General features: G+C 35.3%; 1 protein-coding gene across 2 annotated transcripts in view; it reads left to right on the plus strand.

The window, feature by feature from the left end:
- RASA1 (RAS p21 protein activator 1) overlaps positions 1 to 20197 on the plus strand; it is a 52947-nt gene that overhangs the window by 17414 nt on the left and 15336 nt on the right. Inside the window, exons 5-14 of one of the 2 annotated variants that reach the window (XM_068177556.1) lie at positions 2830 to 2947; positions 3799 to 3830; positions 6167 to 6219; positions 6335 to 6409; positions 6845 to 6995; positions 9949 to 10027; positions 12919 to 13039; positions 15091 to 15247; positions 16868 to 16955; positions 19033 to 19110. In XM_068177556.1, coding sequence (XP_068033657.1) covers positions 2830 to 2947; positions 3799 to 3830; positions 6167 to 6219; positions 6335 to 6409; positions 6845 to 6995; positions 9949 to 10027; positions 12919 to 13039; positions 15091 to 15247; positions 16868 to 16955; positions 19033 to 19110 — 952 coding nt within the window. The remainder of the gene's footprint in view (positions 1 to 2829; positions 2948 to 3798; positions 3831 to 6166; positions 6220 to 6334; positions 6410 to 6844; positions 6996 to 9948; positions 10028 to 12918; positions 13040 to 15090; positions 15248 to 16867; positions 16956 to 19032; positions 19111 to 20197) is intronic. The other variant, XM_068177555.1, reaches the window with a different exon arrangement.

Raw genomic sequence — 20197 nt, forward strand, 5'->3', positions numbered from 1 at the left:
GAGTAACAGTAGTAGTTGTGAAATTCTCAAGAGTATTTATAAATAGTAATAATTTAGGTAGGTGTTCATATGCAATTATTTTCCAGTTCCATCTTAAACTTGACACAGAGTAACAGATGATATCTCTGTTCTTTGGTTGGAAATAAGAATAAGACATTGTGTTCTTATTGTATTTGTTTGTATTAATTGAATGGAAGGTACATATAGGTACATAGAATTAAACTTAGTAATGTTATAATTTTGAAATATGTTTTATAAAGCCCTAGATTTTAACCAAAAGGATACATTTATGTGTCAAAGAATTCTGTATGGAAATGCCTTATCTGAGTGTGTGGAAGAAATGAGCTAGGCCTTTTTCTGAACTGCCATGGAAGTACTAGATGTGTAGCTGATGGAAACAATGCAGATCACTAGAAGGAGAAAGTGGGCCTTGACTACTTACAAATTTAAGGATGGAAGAAGTGAGTTGGTCAATAGAAGACCTTTTTCTGGTTACTTGGGATTGATACTGTTTTCTTGAGATAATTTTTTTCCAGATGAAAAAATAGGATTTGAAAGTGGTTTGTGGTGATTTCTTATCTCTCTAATGAGACATATTTCATAAGCTAATGTAATACACCAGTTGAATTGGGAATTTTCTTAGGTTTAGGATTATTATCTTGAAATGAAGAAGAAAGGTATGAGAGCTTTATACCCTCATTTGGATGGAAATTTATTCCAAGACTCACAGTGCAGTCTGATCCTTTAAAGGATGATATGAGGATATTTGTTTTTGTACTTACCTGTTTTACTAAGGTGATTGGACTGGGAAAGGGGCTTTCTCATGGCACATTAGAACTAAGGCTTCCTACTATGTTTGAAAACAACAACAAAAAAGAATCCTTTACGTGCCTTATTGCACCTATCAGCTTAAGAGGAAATAGTATTTTATTGTTTGCTATCATAACAAAAATTTTAGGCAATGAAACTTTTTCTTCCTCTTTTAGGATAGAGCTGAAATTCACAGTTGGTATTTTGGTTTTGAGATCTGTATGGCTAAAATAGTTCTGTTTGTGGCATAGCTGAGACCAGAATTCTCAGTTTGTTCTAGATTAAATTAATATGCTCCTAAAGAAATGATGTATTTCAGAGAATATTGACTTAAAATTTTAATATCAGAGTAAATATTTCTTAAATTTGAAGTATTACTGAGTTAATTTCAACATGTCTTCCATGCAGTAACTGTACAGTGATGGAGGGTGCTCTTGTTGTTTGTCACCTGTTAAAGCTGAATAGCAGTTGAATTTATTCTTTGTTTTCAATAGTGATTCGTTGCGTTTTGTTTTTACTGTTAGCCTACTTCAAATGAGAGCCTGCCATAGACATTTGCTATGAAATTTTGAATTGAAATGGTAGTTATTGAGCTTCACTCTTTATTGTTTTTCCTGTACCTTGATGCATCATGAAACATGATCAAAAATTCTGTGCTGCAGTGAAAGATTTTTCATGTGACCTGAGTTTGTGTTCTTAACATTTAAGGAGTAACTTACACTAGTCTTCCAGAAGTGTAAAGTCCCTTAGGCCAGGTTCTGGGTCCTGCATTTTGGCCACAATAAACCCTCTGCAGAGCTAGAAAGCTGCCCACTGGAAATGGTCCTGGGGGTGCTGGTCAGCAGCTGGCTGAAGATGAGCCAGCTGTGCCCAGGTGGCCAAGAGAGTCAATGGCATCCTGACTTGGATCAGCAGTGGTGTAGCCAGTAGGACTAAGGAAGTGATTCTTTCCCTGTGCTCAACATTGGTGAGGCCACACCTTGAGTACTGTGTCCAGTTCTGGGCCATTCAATTCAGGAAAGACATTGAGGTCCTGGAGTGAGTCCAGAGAAGGATAATGTTACTGGTAAAGTGTCTGGAGTACAAGTCCTATTAGGAGCGGCTGTAGGGCTTCAGCCTGGAGAGAAGGAGTCTCAAGGAAGATCTCATTGCTCTCTACAACTCCCAAAAAGAAGCATGTAGCCAGGTGGGGTTCAGTCTCTTCAGACAGGCAGCCAGTGACAGGATGAGAGGACATAATCTTAAATATCCTTTTAGTCTACAGGGCAGCTTTAGGTTGGTCATTAGGGGAAAATTTTTCACAGAAAGGATGATTAGATATTGAAATGCTGTCCATGGAGGTGGAATCACTGTCTCAGAAGGTGCTTATGGAAAGACTGGATGTTGCACTTAGTACCATTGTCTGGTTGACATGTGGTATTTGGTAGCATGTTGCACTCAATAATCTGAGAGGTAATTTCCAATTTATTTGATTCTGTGATTCTCTTGATTCCGAATATTAGCTTCTTACGGTTGTAGCTAATTGCATGGCATCTCTGGCAACTGCTTTGTATTATCTTTGCATCACTTGTCTTCATATGTGAGAATATAATGAATAGGTATTCCACAACTTATATTATGCAAGGTAATTTTTCAGTGAAAGGAATATAATTTTCTTAGAGACTACTAAGGGTTATTTTACTTGTGTTGCATATTTGATCTCTCCTGATAAAAGAACAATATTACTGTATTCTAATATTGCTGTGTTATTTTTGTTTTCTACATTAGCACAGTTTGAAGTTGACAACACTGAAGTATATATTAGATACAAAAAATAAATCAAAAGTATGAAAACTTGTATACAGTAGCACTTAACTGTGAGCAACAATGCACATGTCCTTGGAATATCAGTTCCTGCATTTTTTACAAATAGGTTTTCCCAAATATTTTATGGAAATTATACTCAAGAATTCATTGTGTTCAGTAAACTTTATATTATGATTGTGTCTCTGATTTAAATCTTGCTGTAACCCTCTTCAGTTTCCTTAAAGGAGACATGTTTATTGTCCATAATGAATTGGAAGATGGCTGGATGTGGGTTACAAACCTACGGACAGATGAACAAGGTCTTATTGTTGAAGACTTGGTAGAAGAAGTGGTAAGTAATTTTTATATTCAGGTTTCTTAAATGAATGGGATTTTATTATAAAATAATATTGAGTAAAAACTACTGACATTTAATTGTTTTCTAATTATGTACTTTTCTGAACCTAGTAAATTCATCTAGTAGTTCTAAAAAACTAAAGCAAACCTTTAAGCCTAGTTTGTTATCAAAAATGTTTATTCATGTGTTGTCAAAAGATAAGTGCAAATGAATAGTACTGTAAATTTACTAGGCATTTCCCTAAAATCTTCTGTCCTGGCGAAGAATCATTAAATTGCATTTCTTTCTTGCAATTGCCATGAAATGTTCACTAACTCAACAAAATGTAATTTTGCATTGTGGTAGATCTTTCTCTTTATTCTAAGATGAAATTTGGGTTAAAAATTTATTGGTGAGAAGAAAAAAATAGATTTTTTTATAATGTCTTCTTACACGCTATGTAGTTTTGCTAATAGCAATGTTACTTGAGATGCTTCTCATAGATGACCTGTGTCAGGATATGAATAGCTAAACTGAAGTGGCAGTACTAGACTGTTGACCTGTAGACTGATAGGTCAGTGGTAATTTAATGTTAGGAAGGCTGAGAAGGTCGAAACTTTCTAAAAAGTTATCACCTCTATAGGATTTGGATTATTAATGAAGTAATCATCAGAAATAACATTTTTGCTGAATTTTCACCTAATGAATGAAGAGGAAAGCTTTTCATAGAGCTGCAGTAAGCCCTTTAGGTAAAAAATGCCTCAGATGTCAAAATGTAATTTTTTTTTCTACAGAAGGTCTTAAGACATTTTTTTTTAATTGAGTTGTACTGTTGTCATTCACTTGATATCTTAATTTTCTCATAGGGAAGAGAAGAAGATCCCCATGAAGGCAAAATGTAAGGATTTTTGTTTTGTTGTTTGAAAGCATTCATAACTGTTTGTCAAGTTCCACTGTGAGATTTCTAAGTTCTTGAGAAAGTGACCAAAACTATTTATTTCTTAATCTCAAGACTTCTTTATATACTAGCTGCTGCAGATGCAGGGATAATTAATGTGAAAAAGTCCTATAACTAGTTACAACTAGTAATACGTGTGTCTGTTGCTAATGGGTATTGCAGTGCTGAAATCTTAGATGAGGCAGTGTATGATCACTTTCAGCCAAAATGTGCACAACAGAGTATTTCTTGAAAACAGTTGCCTTGGAGATAACAACATTAAATACTGTACCAAAGTACTATTAGAACAGTGTCTCTGTTTACTTCATGGGCAAGAACGTAGATCTTCTGCAGGGTAGGAGTGCTCTGCAGAGGAATCTGGAGAAGCTGGATCAGTAAGGCAAATGGTGTGAGATCTCACAAGGCCAAGTGATGGTTTCTGCCTGTGGTTCACAACAACCCCTGCAGTGCTGCAGGCTGGGGCATTGGCTGCAAAAAGCTGCTCAGCAGAAAGGACCTCAGGTGCTGGTCAACAGTGGCTGAATATTAGCCAGTGTGGGCCCAGGAGACCAAGAAAGCCAATGGCATTCTGGCTTTGGTCAGCAATAGTGTGGCCACCAGGTTGAGGGCAGAAACTGTTCCCCTGTACTCAGGGATTTTTGAGGCCACACCTTGATTTCTAGGTTCAGTTTTGGGCTCTCATGGCAAGAAAGATGCTGAGGTGCTGCAGTGGGTCCAGAGAAGAGAAACAGAGCTGGGGAAGGGTCTGTAGCACAAGTCTGATGAGGGAGCTGGTGGGGGCTCAACTTGAAGAAAAGGAGGCTCAGGGAAAATCTCATTGCTCTCTACAGATGCCAGAAAGAAGGTTGTAGCCAGAAGCGGTCTCTCAGGTAACAAGTTATATGACAAGAGGAAGCTCACTCAAGTTGCACCAAGGGAGGATTAGATTGGATATTAGGGAAGATGCCTACACTGAAAGAGTTGTCAAGCCCTGAAACAGGCTGCCCAGGGCAGTGGTAGAATTACCATCTCTGGAGGGATTTAGAAGGTGTGTAGATGTGGCACTTGGGAACATTGTTTTAGTGATGGCCTTGGCAGTGCTGTGTTGAGGATTGGACGTGATGATCTTAAAAGTAATATTCAATGCAAAGGATTCTGTGTTCTTAAAATTCTGTGATTCTTACAACACTTAAAGTTTGAAGAAAAAGTCACAGGACTGTTAGTTTCCTTCTATTTGCTTAAATACTTAAAATTTTTTAAAAAATTGAATACAGCTTAGAATCAGTAGTGTGTTGATATGCCAGTCTGTTAATAGATTATATTCACAAGTGAAGATGAGTGGCAGATAGTTGTGAAAAATGTCATGTGCCTTGATGACTTATCTGATGTCCTCATTTGTTTGTCATATTTGTGCTTGCTATTTTTTTGCTGTTACCCACTTTCGAAGAGGCTGGTGGAAGAAGGAGGCATTTCAGTGGTCTGTTTGGTTTACTGTGTTCTGCTAATCAATTTGGCAGTATGGATGTCTTCAAATGTGGAAATTTCATATTCGGAAAGTAGCTTGTAGGAGATGTGTGGAGCTTTGATTCTGTCTTTCAGCTGTTGTTTACCTTTCAGAGGAATCCATATTAATATCTGAAGGTAGTATAGAAAGAAAGACAGAAATTTGAGTATTTTCTTACAAAAGCACTGTTACCTTTAGCTTTCCTTTAAATGCAGATTATTAAGTTGTGGCATGTCAAGCTTTTCTGAATAGTGGTAAGTATCATGCCAAAATTAGGTAGAGGCTGTGAACTTCTGTGGGGTACTACTCTGACAAAAGACTCTGGGAAAGTACAAGGTGTGAGATCAAAGCATTTTATATTCATTAATCTAACAAAGCTAGGTTTTGTTTCCATAGCTCTGGGAAATCTGAGTTTGAGGTTTTCTGTGTATAACTTCTTGTTTTAGCTTCTGATTTCATTATTCTAGTACATTGCTAGTACATCAAATAATGCCTATCAAATTACCTACTTTTTGGACTATTCATATCAATCTCTGAACTTGCCTGTATTTGAACATCAGCTCCAAGTGTTTTATTGAAAGTAATTTATTTATATACCTATTAGTGTTAGTCTTTTCGTATTGTTGGGACGAGAGAATCATTAAGTAGCCTAGACAGTGTTTCTCTCATCTGTATGTGTTGGGTCTTTTTAAATAAAGATTAATTCATAGGTGCCAGAGCCTTAGATGTTAGCACAACCAAAAAAGAGAACTGGTAGTCTTGCTTTCTAATTTTTCTCTTCATCTTTGTTAAGATGGTTCCATGGGAAGATCTCCAAACAAGAAGCTTATAATTTGCTGATGACAGGTATGTGTATTTCTGGTGTGAAATATAGTGATAGTGAAATGGCACAAAGTGATCCTGTTAATATTAAACTGTGGCAAAGCTTCCTTTTATGGCTAAACATAAATGAGTGTTTTAGATTCCCCAATCTCTCTGGGTGCTACCTCAGTAGAATACTACATTGGAAGAAAACTTCCATGGCTATCAGTACTGAGTATGTTCTCAAGTAAAGTTAATCTAATAATTTTTGATTTAATTAATTTTTAAATTGTTATATGTGGAATCAGTTATTTCACTTTCATAAAGCAAATATTTCTTTAAATGAAAACAGTACTTCTGACCCATATTTTTTAATACCCTACTTTAAATACTGGAACAGAGATTTAAAAATTTTATCAAACTTTTTTGTATGCTGTTTTAAAGAGATGGCAAAGATGTGGCTCGGTTGCAGGCTACAGCTGAACCATTTTTCATTAATTTTGGTCGTTTATTACTAATTCTTCTAGTTTGAGATCACTACTGGAATTTACCTTTATGGAGTTTGTTTTTCTTCAAGTGGGCAGTTCTTTCTAGTTTACGTAGAAATAGATTTCTAAGGGTTTATATATATATCACTAAGAAAAATAACACTGTTATGATGTCTTCTCAGTTGGTCAGGTGTGCAGTTTTCTTGTGAGGCCTTCAGATAATACCCCTGGTGATTATTCACTTTATTTCCGGACCAGTGAAAATATTCAGCGTTTTAAAATATGTCCAACATCAAACAATCAGTTTATGATGGGAGGCAGATACTATAATAGGTGAGTTCTTGTGGCAAAAGGGATTACGCATATTTTGCGCTTGTATAACTTGCTCCTGATAGTCATTTACTACTATAATTTTAAGACTGTAGTTTCCTTTATACTAAATATTTTCCCTAATTTCCGTAGTAGTTACTTCTAACTGAGCAGATTCTTACTGCTTAAATAGCCTAAGTGTAACTTGTTTCTCTTGAAGTATTTGTGCTTATTCTGCCAACCAGTTGTTTCACTCTGTAAATTGTGGTTTGAATGGATAATGTGGATCTATAAATTGTGTAACTGTAATTAAGAGATTACTCTATTTGAAGCATCTTGGAAGCTTCTACATGTGTTCTTGTCTGTTTGAAAAGGGGAAAATAAAAATGCTGATTTTATCTGAGACAATCAGTGGAGTTTTCAAATAATAGAAACAGGTATTTACAAGAAAGGGGAAAAATGCTTTCATTGTTGGAAAAAGTTACTGAATTACATAGAAATATGTGCATGATTCTTGGAGCAGAAATACTGATCAGTTCATTTAGAGTGAACAAACAAAAGATGAATTTCTTTTGCCATTGGTGCAAAAAAATAGTAACTTGTACAAAATAGAAAGAGAAATAATGAGGTGTTTCTCATTCTGTGGGAAAAACTATCAGTACACCTCCATCTTTGATAGTATTTTTTTTAGAGTTGTTTTATCTGGAAGACTTTTCAGTAGTGAAAACTCACTTTTACTCTTAAACAGAGGTCATTGCCTGCCTTTAAAAAAATCAGCATTTTTCCAGTCCTGCTCACCTAGAACCAGGGCATTCTTACCCCAGTAGAGAATTTCTGTCACTTCTGAGTGGGTAGAGATTCAGCAGCTGGTGTGTCTGAGAAAATGTCAAGGTCTCCTCACTAAGTTCAGTGGACTTTTTCATATGACTTCAATCACATGATGCTGTGAGGCTAAATAATTGGATCCTTATGGACCTATGCCCATTTCACACCCAGGCTGCTTGAATACCTTCTTCATTAATCAGTCTGGCCTCCAGCCATCCTCATGGAAAACCAGGCTAGCTGCAGGGTCAGCCTTTCATGAAGGTAAATGCCGATTTCTAGTTGTGTGGCTTAGGAGGAGGATGATATGCCAGGAGCCCCCCCTGGCATCATGCTTGGTGATGTCAAATTAATCATCAAGTTAGCGGAACTCTTCTCAGTCTCAAATGGGCTTGTAGCATTAAATAGTACACTTTCAGAAAGATACTGCATTGTTACTGCTTAAGATTACTTTATAACAATGCTGGATTTACTTGGTGTGTCGATTACATTTGTCTGAAAGAGATTCTATACAGCTGAACAGAAAACAAGATTTTAAAGTTAAGCAACAATAAATTATGACAAAGTGCTTTAAGAATTTCTTTTAGTATTTTGGTATGTAGTTTCCAGAGATCTTCCTTAGTGTCAAAAAAATCTTTATTTTTGTTGTATGTTTGGGAGAATTAATCACTATACTCTTAAGATGATATTCAGTTCAAATCTCTGAGTGTATGAGGTTGGTAAATTTGCTGGAAGTTCAAATATATAATGAAGAAGGCAGCCCCTAGGTGCTCTATCAAAGCTTGGAATCCTAGTCTATGTTACTCTAACTATAGATGGAGTTTTTAAATACAACTGAGTATTACAAAATTGCAGAAATTTTTCAGGCACCTGCTCCTTACATTGAGGAACTCCTAATGACATTTTTAATCAAGGAAGAAGATGGTGCATTGAAGGTCAAAGTATTCCTGATTTGATGAGTGAGAAAATTCATATAATGCTGTTTGATTGATTAGAAAATGTTGGTAGTAGCTCTTCAACCTGTGAAATATAATGACTGAGTCATTGTTTTTTGTAGTGTGACACAGTTGACATTCTTATGTAGAAAATAGCATATGCAGACAGCATCTCAGCAAAAATTGAAATTAGTTACTTGATTTCATTAAAACTGAAAGAAACATTAATCTCATTTTGCGTAAGTGAAAAATAAAAGTACTCATGGGAAGGTAATTTTATCAAATTTGCCTAGATCATAGCTTCAGAATGAAATAGAAAAGCCAACCAAGATACCTTGATACAGCTTTATTTAGAAGTTTTTGAGATTTTTTTACAGTATCAGCTATTGTTCCTGTGTTGCACATGTGCCTTATTTGTATCTTTGCACATGCAGCTGAGTATGCATAAACTGAGAAGTCACACTGAGTATATTTTTATCTATTTAATTACTTAGCTCTTTTTCTAGATGGATATTTTGCATATAAATGATTAATTTCTGTTGATGTCCCTGTGTTACTACAGTTTAAATTTCCGTAGTGCGAAAAGAAATTGGAGCAACTTAAATGCCTTGAATTTCAGCTTGTATGTGTCACTAATTCTCTCCTGAGCCTTCCAAGTGCAATTGCAGTCTGAATCTGATGACTAGAATGAATGCTTCCCTGTAGAGGAGTGCTACTGATATGAGTATTTAAAAGGATAGCTCAGGGATGTCCAGTCATGATCTGTGTAAGCCCTGCTACAAACCTTTTCTGTTTTCTATTCCTGTCCTCCTAGAAAGAGATTGCACTTCACTCAGAGTATGTCCCATTCCACTTAGCTAATTAATCTAGGACTTGGAAAATCATTGCCAATGAAATAGCATTTTTTCAGCCTGCTTGGAAAGCAGGTAATGCACATGTACTGCCTGAATGTGGAAAGTGCCATGTCCTCATTTGACATTTTAAGCAAGTCATTAAAATATTTTGCAGAGTTTAGGATTAATATATTCTGAATACAGTTCTGTGAACTTTTTTGACTTCAGTTTATTAGTAAATCCTCATTCCTTTCAAATAAGATTAACACTTGATTTTATTAAAACTTTGTGGGAATGTTTTCTGTGGTTTTATGGAAAAGCAGATTCTCAAACAGTGGAAAAATTAATGTGTTAAACGTTTCAATATTATTTTTCTTATTGGAACAGTATTGCTGACATCATTGAGCACTACAGAAAAGAACAGATTGTTGAAGGATATTACTTAAAAGATCCCATTCCAATGCAGGTAGGATTTAATCTCTGAGCCTTTGATGTTGAAGTCACAGACTGAACCACTATGAAATCAATTTATGAACTAAATTACAGCAGAGGTATGAGTAGTAGTTAAACAGCAAAATCTCCAGTGGACAGTCATCAACAGTTTCAATGTTTACAGCTCATCTGTTTCTTTTGTTTTATTGTCAAATACATACACTTACTGAAGACTGGCTTGTAGTCAACAGAAAGTATGGTAAGTTCTGTCTATGCTGTGAGGTGTTCGACTTCTACCCTCTGCCCCTGGCTCTTTTCCTGGGCTCATGCTTTGATTTAGTTGCATATTAAGGGGAACCATTCTGCCCTTCTCTCTTCTGTGTCTGGGGTTTTTCTCCTGTCACAGGAAACCTATACACACTGAAAAGCTTCAGGAGTGATTGTAGGGCTGGGACTGCAGCGCTTGTTCTGAAGCACACTTGCCCCATAGTAGAAGTTGATTCTAAGAGATCACCAGTAATAAGTATACCACATCATTCAGCTTTTCATGAGCTTATAGCTAGTTATAAAGTTTACGTACCTGTTCTTTTCTTTTTCTGTTCCCAAGCTTTCCTGTTTCAATGGAAATCAGAAATATGCTCTTCCTGTCCTCCCTAAAGAGAGTTGCAGTCAAGTCATACCCCTTTGTGGGATCTTTTTTATTAGTATGAAAGCATTTCCTCTGTTCACCAATCTAAGCACACAGAAGCTGATCTTGTCTGTTTGTAATGTTTTCATAGTTGCCTTGCTGCTACCAGTTTTGGTGTGAGCTCACCTTTCTTGAACATGTACCAGAACAACTTAGAGTAGTATCATGTTGTGCATAATTCCCTTTCCCTCTGGAAAGCACTTAATTTTCTGTGGTAACTTGGCCCTAGTGAGCTGCTAAGGACCTGCACCTTTGTTTGCTCATTCCCTATTCCTTTGGAATGAGGCAAAAGCAAAATAACTCCTGGGTTGAGATAAATACTGTTTTTTAAGCAAAGGAAGGGGTAATATAAAGGCAAACACTCGGCACCTCTCACAAGTAGACTGATGCCCAGCTGCTCTCTGAGACGTCCCTGTGCCCACACGCTTATTGATGATGATGATGTTGATGTTCTGATCAGTTTTCATCATCTGTCCTGGCTATTGCTGCTCCCAGCATATTGCCCAGCAAGCCACCTCACTGAGGAAGGGGGCATAGTGGGAAATGGAGAAAGTCTTGAGGCTACACAGGTACTAATCAACCAGAGCCAGAACACTGGTATGTTACCAATACCGTTTGAGTCACAAAACCAAAACTCAGCACCTTAGGGGCTGTCATGACAGAAGTTAAGTCCATCCTTGTGAGACCAGTATGTTAGCATAGCCAACAGTATCACAGCCCAGTCCTCCAATGAGTGACTCAGCTGTTCACGTCTCATTTACTGTAAGTATCGAAAGGTGTAACTGCTATGTTGCACTAAGAGTTATATTCCTTGTTATTGCAGTCTTTCATATACTGCTAATTGGGTTGTGTCCTTGGTGCTTCCCCATTGTTTCCTGCTGTTAACTTGTGCTCAGTAATGTGATTGGGTCAGAAAACAAATAGGAATTCTGAGACTGCTTCTTGGAAAACTTAATTAGCAACTTTCTTCATTATTCCTCTTTAATAATGGCAATAAGTCTTCATTTTAACTTTTCACATACACGAAACTTAGAGTTTCTGTATTAATAAACTCTGCATTGACTCATTTTCTATGTGAGAGTACTTCAGATTCTTTTAACCTTGCCAGATGCACTTGTGACTTTATTTGAAAATTTAGTGCGCGGAGGTACAGTTAATGTTCAGATTTACCTCCCTTCCATGTAGCACCATACTCTGTTTTTGAGGAGGAAAAAGAATTCAGAAGTTCTGCATAATTTTAGAGTCAATCTGATGGAATTCCTGTGTATAATATGATATTTGCTTAAAAGTATTTGTCACTAGATGTCTTGTTTTGTGCACTACTCCTTGTGCACTTACGTTATAGACATTATCTTGACAGATAATCATGTTATGTTAGATATGTTACATTATATGTTATCATTTCATAACATATGGATATAGCTTCCATTGTAGGTCCTGTAATTCCTGTTAGTATTACCAAATTATTTTTCATCTTGCTATTGTTGTTTTGATCAAAATCATAATTTTTGCAGATAATATGCACAGGAAGAAAAGTAGAGTATTATGTAAGAACCAATTCATATGTGTCTTTTAATCTCAGTGATGTCCTTACTACTTTAAAGTCTTGCTTTTCTTTTTTTTTTTATGGCTAAAGAGCTTTTGTTCATCATCTTATTTAGTAAGGTCAGACCTGGCTTAGGTTTTGGTCATATTTATTACTTGCATTTCTAGATACTACCATTTTTTGTGGGAATTTATCTTTTTTCTGTTTCTTATTTCTTCCCTTCTTCTCTTGTCCTGAATTTTGCTCAGTTACAACATTTGAGTTCTAATGAGATTAATGAGAGACTGTGCCACTTTAAGTCAGTTTTAATTATGATCTGCACCAAAATCAGGCCTATGAGCTTTGGTAGAAGACAGTTAGGAGCTAGATAAATCTTCAAAGAATTTTAATGCAGTGAAATCACAGTGAAAGGTCATGTATTTTGTTTTTACATGAAAAAGACTTACTTTGTAGAAGTTGGTCTGTATTGAAAACCCTTGTTTTCTTTCAGTTTGGGAAGTATGGAAAGATTTATAGTACATTTCTAGCATGTGTATTGTATGAAAAAGGAATGCTTTAGTAAAATGCATGAGAGAACAATAGTAGTTAGTTGGTAGCATTCAGTAAGATGGTCTTGATCACAACTTCATAGGATACATTTTTTAATGGCAATTTCTGAGCTTAAAGTATGTTTTTCTGACATGTTTTGTAGCACCAAGAACAAGTGCTTAATGATACAGTGGATGGAAAAGAAATCTACAATACAATTCGTCGGAAAACAAAGGATGCTTTTTATAAAAATATTGTCAAAAAAGGTTATCTTCTAAAAAAAAGTGAGTTATGTTTGCCTCTATTATTTTTTTAAAGGAAGAGAAAAAGCAGATAAGGATCATAGAATCATACAGTATCTTAAATTGGAAGGGAGTCATAAAGATCATGCTCCTTGCAGCTCCACTGAAAACTAAACCACATGACTCAGAGCATTATCTAGATGCTCCTTAAACCCTGACAGGCTGTGAGCATTTCCTGCATACCCTGTTCCAAGGACCAGCCACCTCCTCAGTGAAGAACTTTTTCCTGAGGTCTAATCTGAAATTTCCCTGCATTAACTTGGTTCCATTTCCTTGTGCCCTATTGTTGGTCACTAGGAAGCAGAGATCAGCAGTTCCTAGCTGAATTTTGTGAATTTAGTGGTACTAGAAAGAGCAAAATTAAGTGGGCAAAAGGTTCTAGAAAGTGTGTAAGGAGTGTGAGAGATCTCTTTCCTTAAGTAGTAGATAGAACATTGTGATACATGAAATTACATGCAGCATGAAAATTTTGGTTGGCAGTTCTGAAAAAGCACAGCACAAAAAGTAGGCGTCCTTTTCAAAGGTAGCATTCAAAATCATGAAATGAAATACATTTTCATAAAGTGCTTGTACTTAATATTGAGCTCACTAAGTTCTAGCTGATAGAGGTTTGAGAGAGCTAGAATAGTGTACATCTGTACATTCACTGCAGAGAACAGCTGGTTTAATTTTGTTATTCCAAGTCAGGTTGTATGTTTTCAATCTTAAATTTAAAATGCACAGTCTGCCATACAAAGGATATAATGACTTTTCAGGGTTCTAATGCTGACACAGCGTAACATAAGCAGCACATTAAAACCTGACAGCTTAACTTATTTCAGTGTAACCTTCAGTATTACCCTGAAGAATTTCCATTGAACAAATCTTTGAAGTTTTGAGGAAGCTGGTCTCTTGCCGAGTGTTTTATTTCTAGTTTTTGGAACCATCAGCATTAATGGACACAGAAAAATGGTATCAATAACAAGATTTCTGCAAATGACATGAAGGATAAGTTACAGGTGGTAATCTGGATAGTGACCAAATGCAAGAAAGAAGGTATGAGTTTACATATAGCCTAATACAAGAGACATTAAAAAACCCCAAATCATCCCACAATATACCTTCTGAACAGAATAAGGGAAGACTTTGTTGAAAAGGCTTATTCTCAGAGGTGTAGAGAGATGTTATGGAGTAAGGAAGAATGAAATGGGAATTACTTGGAAAAATCAGGCTAAAAGAGGCAAATTGGAGTGCTCTTTTGTAGAGAGATGCACATAGTGTATATGGATTAAATGCAATAAAATCACTCCTCCATCTAGGAGTCATAGTATAATAAATGAGTGTTACATTTGTATTTTGAAAACAATGCTGCTACTAATTTCTTGAGGCCCCAGTGGATTTATGATGATTTGTGTAAAATAAAGGCTGAAAAGCTTTTTCTAAATGGTACTCTGATTTAAGCATTAATTTGTTGTAGAATGCTCCTAATTTGTTGCAATTCAAAGAACCTTCTCTGCAGCAAGTGGAACCAGCCAAATTCTTATATATGGTTGTGCTTGCAGGTTGATTCTGATTTAAGTTTGTATATAAAATATTTCCATTTCTGTTCTTCAGCTGTATGTTGTAAAGTATTGGAATGCAATCAATGGTCAGAGTTTAAGAGTAACTTTCTAATGCCAAGTCCATTTCTTAAAAAAATCTAGTGAATGGGATCCACACTGTCATTATTTGCAATCTTTATAGATACAGGCGTAATACTGAGAGGAGCTCACTGTTGGGGCAGGTCATAGGCACTTGCATAATGCTGTTGAAAGCACTGAGGATATTTGAAGAATCTTTTGCAACTCTGCCTGCATCTGTGAAGAGGATCTGGTTTTAGTCACATGTATAAAATTGAATGTGTATACTGATGTTATAACTCAAGCATGATTATCTGTACATTGTTCTTCTATTTGGAATTTGACAGAAGCTTTACTGCTCTCTTCTGTTTTCTTAATTTACAATATTTACTTGTTTTAGACAGTAGTGTAACCATTTCCTTGATTCTTGTACAGGTAAAGGGAAGAGATGGAAAAACTTGTACTTTATATTAGAGGGAAATGATGCCCAGCTTATTTATTTTGAAAGTGAAAAACGAGCCACAAAACCCAAAGGACTAATAGACCTTAGTGTGTGTTCTGTCTATGGAGTACATGACAGTTTATTTGGCAGGTAGGACATCGGGTTTTTTTAATCCTATTGCACCAAGAGTTAATAAGATAAAGAATTTTTGTAAATTCTAGAAGTTCTACGTTATTTTGGTAGGTATTTGAAAGCTGATTTGGTTAGAAGTCTGTAGGTGCTTTTCTATTTAAAAACAAGTATTTTGTTTGTAGTATACTAGTTCATATAAGTAAACGTCCTCAGAGATTGTTTTTGCACAATTGCTATACTCAGAGTTACTTATACATCAAATCTCACTTACTGTAATATTTTGATATTCAAAATATGCTGACCACAAGGGACATGATTATCAGCAAGAAAGTTGAGAATCAGAAGTCTTTTAGATATCACCAGAAATTAAGAAGAGCATTTATGTATTTTTTCATTGGTAGTTACAAAAACAACTCTACTGGCCTATATTACAGAACTTTATAGAAGAAATAACTATATTTACTTATATAATAAGTGATAGAAGTCAGAAATTCCGGCTATCCTACAGATCTTAATATTTATTAAAAAATTACATATAGTCAACTTCTAGTTACTTTGTGAAAAAACTAGAGACAGATGTTTAACATTAGTGGAATTTCTTGATCTACAAAGAATGATGCTTTGCTTTGTCTGTTTGTGGGTTTTAAAAATCTTTATAATAATTTTGAAAAAAACTTCAACATCTAACTACTGGAATGAGGAACACAGACATAGATTATTTAAAAAAATACTAAAATGTTCCCTATGTATTTGACAACTAGGCAGGAAGCTTTGGTATATACTGTAATCAATAAACATTCTGTTTCTTTCTCCTGAATAGCTTTTAAGAAACCCTGTGTTGTGGGTTGGAGCAAAGTTGGGTGTTAGGTGGTACTTACAGGTATGTAGGAGGACATGCATGGTTGCAGCAGCTTAGGAAGCTGTTCATGAGGAACTGAAGTTGAGACAGAGTTCCTCCTGCACTTCAAGCAGCTGATAAAAAACTGTCTGCCCTTTCTTCAGAAGTACAGTGAAGTCTGTACTTCTGCATCATTTAAGGTTGTAGAGGTTTGTGTCACATACACTCAAATGTTTTGTGTATGATCTAGTACACATTTTACTGGTCATGAGAGCTGTGGGACACATTCATATAGGCGATTCCTTTGGTTAATACTGTTTCCTGAAAGAAAAATCTTTAATGTATGATTAACTGATCGTGAAATAATGCTGAAGTTACGCTGCTTTTAAACTCTGTAGGAATAATCCTTGTTGACAAGTGTTGTGAGATGGCTGGTTTTTTTCCTTAACTGTAAGCCAGCATACATCCCTGTTCAGTACACACCATTCTAAAAATGTGTCAATATTCTGAAGCAGACTGCATGTACTGTAGTTTTCTTAAAATGACACAATAAATTCAAAACCAAAATGCAGTTTTTGAAGATCTGATAAATCTTGTTGGTAGTCTTCCTCTTTCCATTTGTGATGGTAACATGTAGGTGAACAAAAATTGAAGCAATTATTCAATGCATCTTACAGACAAACAGAAGAAATCTGTTAGTTCAGTGTAAACTTTGTTTTGGCACAGATCAAGTGAAGTTGTCTGTTAATATGTGAAGATTAATTAAACTTAATTTTTTTTTAATTTTTTTTATTTTTAAGGCCAAACTGTTTTCAGATAGTAGTTCAGCACTTTAGTGAAGAGCATTACATCTTTTACTTTGCAGGCGAAACTCCAGAACAAGCACAGGTGAGAGCTTTTATGTGCTAAGTGTAAAAGAAGTAACTTTTAATATTGTGTCTTTCAGTGATGTTGCCCTTCTGAAACAGGAAGCAATTGTATCACAAATATTTAGTGGTTATAAAGCAGGTGTTAAAATGAACTGGTAGCAGATCTCTGAGGGGGAAGGTTGGTGCTGAAAATCTAGCACCTGTATTACCTGTTCTTCAGGGTTCAGTTTTGACAAATTCCAGTCAGGTCCCATGCGCAGAACTTCCATTATTTTCTGTTACCTGTTTCTGGAGAACATACATGTTTCTTGACATAGTTCAATTCAGAAAGAAAAAATTTACTCTCAAGGTCTTTTCCATGTTACAAAACACAGCACAGTAAGTGAGAGTTTTACTTCAGAGTGAAATAAATAAAATGCTAATGCATGTATGTGTGCCCATTGACCAAAATGCATTCAACTGCCTTTTCCAGTTATTTGCCGTGTATATAAACTGGTAGTCATGCATAGTTTTTGGCCCTGATGTTGCAGAGTGTAAGGTTTTCTGGGTTTATATGGTATCTTTAGTTACTAGCTCTCTTAACAGTTATGTTCACTGATTAAGAATTGTGGGATAGAAACCTACTTCTGAGAAATTATTTTACCGGTAGATTTTATCTAAAATGATACAGTGTTCTTGTTTAAGTTTTAAGCTCTGCAGTTCACAGCTCTGATGTATACATGGCATTAGAAGTCAAGCTTTGCATTTGACGTTATTATGAAAGCTTTTTAGAGCACTCATAACAGACTGTATTCACCAGAGCATGAAGTCTATATAAATACAGTATTTTTTATGTGCTGCATATAAAGAAAAGCACAGATTTTCTTTTTAAATTAATGCCAATTGTTAAATTTGCAGAGATGACATAAGAATTATGTAGTGGAATTTGTCATACAACTGTCATTGTACTGAGTTTGAGAAGCAGTATGCTGTATCATAATTGAGACTATATAAATTAAATTCCATGCACCTTAATTTTTATTATATCTGTAAAATCTTTCATTTTCTAAAAAGTAAAATAATTAAGAACGTGTAGAAGATAGAATATTCTGTTTTGTTTTCTGAACATTTGGTTTAATTTGGTTTTCAAAGTGCTTAACAAGCTGTTCACTGTGTTTACACAGAACACAGTTGTTTCAGGTTTCTTTATAATATGGCTTTGGCCCAGAAAAGTTTACAAATATTTATCTTTTGAGAAAGCTCAGCTTTCTTTACTTTCTAACATTTTATAGAAAAATAGAAACTTGGTGGGGTGTAGCTGAAAGCTTTTCCTTGGAAGGATTTGAAAGCTGAAGCCTAACTCACAAAGCTCAGAATAGATGCAGTACGTATTCTTGTATTTTTAAGATATGGAAGGTGCTGTGAAGAATGATTAAAGCAGTGTAGTGGGGGTTTTAATGACATTGTTAAATTGTACTTTGAGAGTAGATAGCAGATCTTTGAGATACTGACTGAAGAGAAGACTGTTGGTCAAAACCTAAATTTTGTGCTTTGCAAGAATTGTACAGGATTTAATGGTTGGGAGACAGTAACTAGCGAATGAGGCTATAATACATCTTCCACCTTCCAAAGACAAACTGGAGAATGTTGGATATATGCTTTATGTTTCTCTGTTAATTGTTCAGTTTTTGTTGGAAGTATATAGTGTTGTGACTGCCATATGGGAGCACTGGAGAGAATAATCAGACCAGTTTGGCTTGTTAAATGCAATTTTCTCAGAAGCAAACAACTTTTTCTTAATTTTATATACAATTTGCAATTTCTTGTAGTATCACTACACTGGAAAATTGGCAAAGGTCACACTGTATATCCATTAGTAATGCTTGATTAGTCTAAAAAAAAAGGTTCAGATTTGCAAATTCTTTATGAGGTTTTGCTTAGTAATGATAATAAATTTGCTTTAATATTTAGACTTTTGTACTGTGGAATTACAGAAAACTTAGGTTTTGCCAAGCTAAAGTGAAAATTCAGATACTTTTTGCAGCTATGTCTGTTCCACTGCAAGAAGCTGTATCTGACTTGGTTTCATTACATTCTTCTGCATCCTTCTCTCTTAGGACTGGATGAAAGCTCTGCAGGTGTTTTGCAGTTTAAGAAAAACCAGTCCAGGAACATCAAATAAACGTCTGCGTCAGGTGAAGCTGATATTGTGGCGTTGGAGGTGCCTGTGGAGGAGTATTTTGCCTCCTCTGTGCAAAATGATATTAATAAGTCTCAGAATTTTTTCCTTTCAACAGTAGCAAATCCTAAATAAAAGTCTAAAAAGTCAGCAGCTTTTCGAATATACCTCATATGGGAAATTTTTAAAATTCATATGACATGTAACCAAAAAATTTTATAAAAATTTTTATGACACATACATAAAATACCCATTATTTACATTTTATTTACATAAAATATAATTATTTAACTAATGATATTCATTTTATGTAACAAATACATGCTGAGCCAAGCTTGTCTTCATTTCTGTTGGCCTCTTTAAAGTGCCGTATAAGCCAGAGTTTCTTCAGAGAGAGAGGGCAATCAGTCTTAAATAACTATGTCTGTAATGATTGGAGAATAACAGGGAAATACTTTAAGAATTCCTGATATGATTTAATCTTAGGAACATTGAATATAGTAATTTGTTACAGGCAGAAGAGAATGGAATAAAATGGTGATTAAAAAGTAATAAACCACATCTGTTCGGTTGTGAACATTAAAGAAGTTTGGATACTTCTAAATAAGTGAACTAAATTAGGTAAATTTACTGACAGGTGCAGTTGGGAGCTTCAATGTGCAAAAGCCAAACAAAAAGGGAATTACTTTTTTCAAAAAGCAAAGACAGTGTTTATCTGCATAAAATAATACAATGTAATGTGTTGCACAACAGAATTTTACATAATCTGTTAGGAAAGCACCAAATAATAAACCACTGCATTTGGAATTGTCCATGGCTCTTACTCAAAGTGCCAGTCTTTCATTTCAGTAAAATTTTCTATGTCTGCAAAAGTTGTTATTTGCAAATCTGATTGCCTCAAAAATTATTTTAAAATAAAAATCCAAGCTGTCTTAAAAACATGGGTCTGGATATTTGTTTTCAGCAGTTATTTGAGTTACTCTTACTTTGTTCGTTATGCTTCTTAAATGTTCCAATGCCTTTTGTCATTACTCTTCTGATTTTGGTATTTACTTTACTTTACTCTTTCTGAGTTTGGTATTCAGTATTCACATATTAACATT

The sequence above is a fragment of the Anomalospiza imberbis genome, chromosome Z, assembly GCF_031753505.1.
Source record: "Anomalospiza imberbis isolate Cuckoo-Finch-1a 21T00152 chromosome Z, ASM3175350v1, whole genome shotgun sequence".
Lineage (NCBI taxonomy): Eukaryota > Metazoa > Chordata > Aves > Passeriformes > Viduidae > Anomalospiza > Anomalospiza imberbis.